Raw genomic sequence first — 7837 nt, 5'->3', positions numbered from 1 at the left:
CTTCTTGGGGACTATACAATGCACTGTCCACAAAGCAGCCTGCTGTCCCCTTGCACGAGGGTGGCCAGAGCTGACCCTAAACACTGAGTGAGCTGCTTTCGGCCCCGACCTGCAGAAGGCAGTCAGAGGAGCTGCGCTCTGTGTTCCTCAGATTTATTGCCCATGACTAGGCCCTACCTCAGTCATTAAAACCAAAAGCTGTTGGAGTTTCCCCAGCACATTCAGAATGCAGCCGACTGGCTCCTCCGCCCTCTCCAGACATGTTAAGCTCTGGTTCCTGACCTTAGCCGTCCTTGTGGTCCTGGCTCAGACTTCCTCAGGTAACTAAAACTGTGGTGAAGAGGAAGAGGGGAGAGTCATCCTACTTATAGGATCTTTGGGAAAGTGCCCGTGCATTCAGAAAGAATAGTCTGTAGGGACTGCTGAGATCTGGAGAGAGCCAGCCTTACTATGCTTGTGTCTTTGGAGTTGCTTGGGGAATGAATGTGTGTGAGGCTCTGGGTATAAGCTCCAGTACTGGGAAGAAGGAGTGAAGGGAATGAAGAGGGAATGGATGGAGAGAGGGAAGAAAAAAGGGAGGGAGGAGAGTAGAAGAAAGGAGGAACAGAGGGGAAAGAGAGTACTGGGGGGAGGAAAGAAGGAGGGAACAGACGAAGGGACAGAGGAAAGAAAGGAGGGAAGCCAGGACTGAAGGGAGTATAAGGGAGGAAGGAATGGAAGAGGGTAGGGGGAAATTGAAGGAGGGACAGAAAGGTGGGGATGAGCTTTCCTACAGGCTGCCTGCGTCTGCAGTGAGGCTTCTCATGAGGGAGACCGGAGAACGAAGCCGAGAGCAGGCAAGATCTTCCCGCTGGCATCAGTGCTTCTGTCCCCAACATCAGAGCTCTGATTCAGGCTCCCACCTCAGTGGCCTCCACCGTACTGTGCCTTACAGTGGCAGCATTCTTACTTCACCTCCCCCTTGAAGCAAGCGCAGGAAGCATCTTGCTCTTATGGTGGGAAATGCGTGGGCAGATGTTGGGTATCTGTGGGTTCATACTAGGCTGAAGATCTGGAGCTGTTGTCTTGGCAGAAGAGTCTGGATTGTGTGTGTAGCAAACAGACCAACATCAGCTGTCTTCCTTACTCACTCTCCACATAGTAATAGTTACTATTTTTATTAGTAATTATTTTAGGATGGGTCTCACTATTCGGTCCTAGTTGGCCTGGAATTCACTATGTGAACCAGGCTGTCTTTGAACCCAGAGATCCACCCACCTTTCCTTCCAAGCTCTGGGATTAAAGGTGTGGGCCACCATGCCTGGTACCACCTTATTTTTTGAGACACTACTCTCTCTAAACCTGGAACTCACAGAGTGCCTAGACTGGCTGGCCAGTGAGCTCCAGCGATCTACCTGTTTTCAACCCCCAGGTTTGTGGTTAGATGTGTGCTGCTGTGCTCAGCTTTAGTGTGGATGCTGGCTGCCTAAACTTACATCCTATGCTTATGTGCCTGGGACCTGCCCCAGGTGAGGCAAGGGCTTGAAGGAGGGTAGATGCAAGAGCGATGAGGGAAGGAAGGATCAGACTTGGGACGCCATTCAGTTTCCTTTCATGAGAGACGGGACACAGAGGAAGCCCATCTCTGTGTGGTTTGACCTGACAACTTATGTCTCTTGAAAGCTTTACTTATACACAAAATAATTTCCTCAGAAACTTTAATTATTGATTGCATAGCTTTAAATCTTCCTTGGTTACATAAGAAAACAAAGTGAGCCAAGAGCAAATTTCAGAAGAACTTAAAATTAACATTATGATAAAGTCAGTTTTCTTTTAACTCAAAGTTTTCTTCCTTATGATTGGTGTCGTTTTAAAGTCTTACAGTTGTAAAAATGCCAGGAAGGATGACTCCATTTGAGTTTGATTGTGTTTCAAGTTGGCAGAGAATTAATAGATTAAAATTTACTTCCTTCCCCCTGTTACATCAAACTAATCTTTCTTCAAAAGTTCAATCTTTTTGATCCTTAGTTGATCCTTCCTTTCCTTCCTCTATTATTCTCTTATATTTAAAATAAAAACATCATCCCTTTCTTGGATTTTTAAAAATATTGTGCAGTTTTGTTTGTTTGTTTGCTTAAGCAAAAAGGTGGTCTGTCCTTTTGTCTTTCGACAAAATCAGGAAAGTCCTGGTCTGACAAGATTGTTCAGGGAGGGCAGGCAGTTCAGGGAGCAAAATGCTTTCCTCCGTGCCTCTGTCATGGACCTCGTTTTAATATGATTTCCATCTTTATTATTATCCTGTAAGGGACTGAACATCAGCATTTCTAAGCTTGCTTACTTTGCCTTCAGGGAGGTACCAAGGTCTGTCAACAATAGCATGATCAAAATCTCCTCCTGTCCATACTGGTTCCTCATGTCTGAAGCTGAACGTGAAAGCCTAGTGATTCACTTACAGCTCATCAGTTTCCAAATTTCCCTAAGTTTTTCTTTAACATTTTTCTCAGATCCTCTACTTCATGCTTACTAATATCATTTATTAATAACGTAACAGTAAATCTAAATGGGTTCTATGAAGACTCAATTTTCTGCGCAGTTGTTTTTTTTTCTCCAAGGAACCACCATTCATTTTATTATTTTTTATTAACACCAGCTTTTGTTACATTATTCCACCTCTAGCCTTTGGAAAGAGGCCTTTAACAGTCAGAAATATCCACCAAGGCGGGGCTAGTAAAGGGTCAATCCAAGGTGTCCAGGCACTGGAAGTTAGTCAAGTAGTGCCTCCAGGAGGCTTGGCGAAGACACTGGGTCACCTGGGCACTGGAACCTTGTCAAGCAGTGTCCCCAAAATGCTTGGCCTCGCTTCTTATGCACCAAGCGCTTCACCCCCCACTGAGTTATCTCTCCATCCCAAGTTTATGGTTTTCAGTTGCATCATTTTCTGTTGGGTCAAGGTGAATCTTGCCAATCTTTCACTGGTTGTTCTAGAGCATAGGGGAAGGGAAGGAATAAAAGGCCTTTTCTTGGTTTGCATGGATTGTAAACTGCACTAAACTCTGGACAAGTGGAGCAGGGAGGCCACTGTAGAGACTGTCAACACACCAGCTCATGGAATCCAGACATGGAGATGTAAGTCAACACGAGTTTGATTTTTTCCAGTGTGAGTGTCCTGGTGAGAGAGAAGTCTGACTTACTTCCTAGGAGAGGACTTGGGGAAAGACAAGAAGCGAGAATTTGTAATTTACACTGGCGTTATCAACATCTCGCTGAACCCACCGTTCTCATGGGTCTGCCTACACCCTCGGGATATACAAAGCTGTCTTCTTCACGCAGCTAAGGACTCCTCTCTGCTCATTGTGACAGATGGATGGCTCAGAAAGTGCTTCTTTGGAATGGGCAAATGCAGACGTGTATGTGGGGTAGATGAGAAGAAGAAAGAGCGGTGTGGGAAAAACACTTTTTGCTGTCTCCTAGTATCAAGGTCAAAATTATCCCACATCCCACCCAGAAAAAAGAATGGTACGTATCCACTTCAGAACCCCAGCTTCAGCTTCAGAGGTCATATGACAAGTCAGTGACACATACAATACCTATGCTGGGGCCTTCGGGGTTCACTAACGTTCACTGCAAAGGGTCGGAGCACCAGGCCCGGCACCTAACACCTAGCAGCTAGTCCCGGGTCTGAGCCTAGCACTGAAGGAAAAGAGTTCATTCCAGTTGTAAGTCCATCCTCTAACAACAGTCTGGGTTGGATAACTTGACCAATAGTATCAGCTGAATATCAGCTCCTGTAGCATAACTTGGTGGCATCACAGTCCTTTATCCTTGAGCCTCTGAGAGGATGCTTCTGGGTTTCTGGAAGTTTCCAGGTGAATGTAAATTGTTTCTTGGCTGTAGATTCTTATGTACTATCTCATCCTAAAGAGACAGGATGGGCCAATAGGACCCAGAAGGTCTCCTCTTGCCTCTTCAGCTTACTGTTTTGCCCTAGGCTCTGCTTTATGGCCTTTCAGAATTGATGGCTTACCCCCAAGTCCCAAAGTCATAGTGGACTATACAAAGATGGTGGTATCCAATGACCAGGAGGCAACCATTCGTGCCCCAAGAAGACAGAAGGCAAAAGCAGAAAACAACAACAAACCAACCACTCGGCCTCTGCTGAAATCTTATTATGCGGAAGGAATGAATGTGATGCCTTTTTGCCAGAAGAGCGAATGAAGTTGCATAGTTTGAAAAGGCCCCATGTGTCACAGACACTCCTTCAAGCTGCTCTCAGTGCTTACCTCAGTTGTCCCTTCCTCCAAATTACATCCTTCCAAGGATGTCCTTGGGATGTCTAGAGTGGGGTCTACAGCCATAACACTCTGACTGCACATGTTCTTGACCCATCTCAGAAGCTAAGCGGGGTTGAGCCGGGTTAGTGCTTGAATGGCAGAGTGAACTAGAGACTGGGTCTTGGATTGTCCAACCTCTAGAGAGTTGCTGCGGTGCTCACAGGCCAGCTGGATTGGGGAAGTGAGGCAGGTTCCCTGAGATGTCAAGAAAATACCTGGGTTTGGCCTGTGAGGCGAAGGCTTTCTTGAAACCACTGCAGGGTTTGTCCAGCGGCAGTGCATCAAGCAGACAACCTTGCTGGAGTCCAGTGGCAGCAGGATGGACAGGAGCACAAACAGGGGCTTCCCAAGCTAGCATGCACCAGCCTTGGCCCCATCCTTGCTTCTATTCCTTGTGCTTAGACTCCAAAGATGTATGTAACACTTGCATGCTCAGTTCCCAGGGTCCTTGTGGGATATTATTGTCATTTGCAATAGACACTATGGTCTTGTCCTACCCTTAGTGTCCTTCTAGCCTTGGAAAGGTCCTTGGGAACAAAAAGAGATGTTTTGGGCCCATGTCATTGGGTGTCTCACTTTTCCTTGTATCATACACTGTATCAATATGTCTCCAAACTCACATAGAAGGGTGCAGAGGAAATCTGGAGGCATCAATAGGGTACAGTAGCCCTCCTTACCAACTGTGGCTCCCACTCATCCCCGAAATGGAAATCTCAGGCTTGATGACTAATCCAAGATACCTTTAGAGCTCCATTCTTCAGACCTCCATGAGCAGACACTGCTTTCTCAGGCAAAGGGAGGAAGTGGAGAAAATCAGCCTACAGTCAGTCACAATCCTAAAGCACATAGGTCCCTACTGCCTATCCCACACACGCACTTCAACCTAAAGATCTTCCAAGTTGTCCTCCAGGGCCCCTGATCACTGCCCTGCTGTCTTAGCTACTTTTCCCAATGCTCTGATAAAATATCCTGACAAAAGCTGTTAGTAATTATATAAAAATGCCATGCATACAACCGATCTTAAATCCAGGGAAGTTTATTGGATGGAGATGGAGGGAGAGAGCAAAGGAGAAAGAAGAAGAGAGTCAGACAGATACAGAGACATGGTGGGAGGAGGGGGCACCCCGACAAAGAGAGAGGAAGAGCAAAAGAGCAAGAGAATAAGAGAACAAGAGGAAGGGAGAGTGGCTGACAGGTGATTATGTACCTGGCCCAGATGATGTCATAGGACACAGGTGCTGACATAGGACACTGTCAGGACCCTGAAGGTCCCTAAGGGATGGCAAATTGAATTGCTTGCACAACATAACATCCCTCCCTTTTTGTTTAATTAGAAAAATGAGGAACTTAGGCTGCTTCTTATGTAAGGCAAGTTAAATTATATAAATGTAGGTTCATTGGAAGCAGCTCTTGGTCACCATGCAAGGGGATAAGAGAGAGAGAGAGGAAAAAAGTAAGAGTTACAAAATGTCCAGATTACGTGGTGAGGAGGAGAGGAAGTCTCTGCCCTGAAAGTTCAGTGTAGAGGGTGGAGTTGCCAGCCATGCCCAGCAGCAGATAGGGCCTGAAGAATGCTGGGAGAACCTGCTCTAGGTCCTGGGCCTGCAGCACAGCATTCCAGCCTTTTGCTGATAATAAGTGGATCATGGGCGAAGATATCAATCATCTTTAGCTTCTTCCTGCTGATACTGGGGCAGCAACAGAGATCAAAAGGGTGAAAAGTTGGCCAAGCCCAGGAAGAGTAAGGCTGTTTTGATGCTGTCCAGGGTCTGTGAGAACATCCGTGGCTGGGAGGGAAAGTGCAGGTCTGGCTTGACACAGTCTGTGAGGTTAGACCGGAGCACCTGTGGGTAGCTGTTTTGGCAATGTCTTGGATGTAGGAAACACCTGTGTCTGGCAGGATACTGGAACATATATATATATATATATATATATATATATATATATATATATATATGCAGAAGACAAAGTTAAGTAGGTTACAGAGAAAGTTTTTTTCTTTAGGTATACATTTCTTTTAGGTGTACATTTGAAACTTTTTGGGAGAGCAAACATCGACAGAAGAAGAGACTTGAAAATAGGAACCTCCATTTACCCTACCGCTGACAGTAATTTAAAAGATTTTGCTTTGGATCTGGCATCTAAGGAAATTGAGGCCAAATTTGGTTGCAGAAGCGAATAAGTCTAGAGGCCCTTAAAGCAGGTGCTAGCTGTAGGGATGTGAAATTATCGAGGAAGCATCCCAGAGAGGAGCTTGTAGGTATGGTGGAAGACACGATTCCCATGAATGAGGAGAGACGAATCAGTTCTGCCAGTCTTTGGGGCATCCCCACAAAGAGGCACAGGGGCACAAGCTGGCAGAGCAGGTCACCACAAGCAGTGCCAGGGGCCTCAAGGAGACACGGCAAACCTAGTACTAGGATTTTCTGACAGAGTGTCTGATAAATGAGAGGAAAGGAAAAGTCGAAAGACCCTGTCGGTAAAAAGAATACGATTATTCACCCAAGGGAAGGCAGTCTCTTTGAAGATCAGCAAGAAGGGCCAACCATAACCTTGAAGGCCGTGGTTGGAGGGTACTCCCTTTCCCCAAGGAACCAGAGAGATAGGTCAGCCTCTCGGACAAATGGGACTGTTTACATCAACGTGGGAGGGATTTTATCAGTCCCTCGAGCGGTCCAGTAACTGGAAAGTGGGCCTGTGGGTGGGCGCGGGATAGGGTCCCGGCCATGGGGATTTACCCCACAATGGGGAACACAGACGCCAAAGAGCCTGTTCTGGGTTTCGGCACCAAATGTTGGGATTTAGACGACAGAGCTGAACAATGTAATCCAAGAAGCCACACTACAAGGCAGGCCTCATGTGAGAGGCCTATTAGGGAAGGGAACGCAGAAGCAGCTTCTGGTGGAAGTGGCGGGACGAAGAAAAAAGGCCGAGCAAAGTTGACGGGCCCTTTTATAAGGTGTCTCTGCACATGTGCAAGAGTTAGATGCGTGCTTTGTGGCTGTTGTAAAGCTGTCGCAGCTCAGCACGTGTTCAGGCACCAACGCATGGTTCCTGGTGGCTGGGGAAGGTGTTGCGCTGGTGATGACGCGCTGGTGCTGTCGTGCTTTGCTATTGACAGGTTCCTGGGGCTGACGGCGGAACTGCCTGATTACTAATAAAAGCTACTTAAGAAGGGAAAAGCTTACTGTAGCTTACAGTCAAAAGGGATTCATTCTGTCATAGCCCGAAACAACATCATCAGGAGCTTAAGGCAGCTGTGTCCACAGTCAGGAAGCAGGGATGAGGAAAGCCCACGTTCTGCTCTCTTCCCTTTAGAGAGGCAGCCTGGGATCTTCCCACCCCACATGCGGGGCAGGTCTTCACACTGGAGTTGACCCACTCCAGAGACTTCGTCACTGCCGTGCCCACAGCCTCGGCCCTTAGGACAGGATCCTGTCAAGATGACAATCAACACTAACAGTCACACCTGCCTCTGCTACTCCAGCTGGGCAATCATCCTCCCGTCTATTGCAATAGGAGGCATT

General features: G+C 47.0%; 1 protein-coding gene across 1 annotated transcript; it reads left to right on the top strand.

Annotated features, from left to right (window-relative positions):
• Positions 1–226: 226 nt before the first annotated feature.
• Positions 227–7468, top strand: Defb115 (defensin beta 115). Its single transcript, XM_060383250.1, has 3 exons — positions 227–320; positions 3340–3495; positions 7323–7468. Exons 1-3 carry the CDS (start codon positions 227–229, stop codon positions 7466–7468), a joined length of 396 nt encoding a protein of 131 aa, XP_060239233.1.
• Positions 7469–7837: the final 369 nt, after the last annotated feature.

The sequence above is a fragment of the Meriones unguiculatus genome, chromosome 4 (genome assembly GCF_030254825.1).
Source record: "Meriones unguiculatus strain TT.TT164.6M chromosome 4, Bangor_MerUng_6.1, whole genome shotgun sequence".
In the NCBI taxonomy this organism is placed as follows: Eukaryota; Metazoa; Chordata; class Mammalia; order Rodentia; family Muridae; genus Meriones; species Meriones unguiculatus.
This window is presented reverse-complemented; position numbering and strand designations above follow the sequence as displayed.

Excerpts from the sequence above, each read along its gene's own strand:
- Defb115 (XM_060383250.1), top strand. The coding sequence starts at position 227 with ATGCAGCCGACTGGCTCCTCCGCCCTCTCCAGACATGTTAAGCTCTGG. Across the intron at positions 321-3,339 it reads CCTGGCTCAGACTTCCTCAG|ATGGATGGCTCAGAAAGTGC; the intron begins GTAACTAAAACT and ends TCATTGTGACAG. Across the intron at positions 3,496-7,322 it reads CCCACCCAGAAAAAAGAATG|CTGTCGCAGCTCAGCACGTG; the intron begins GTACGTATCCAC and ends GCTGTTGTAAAG.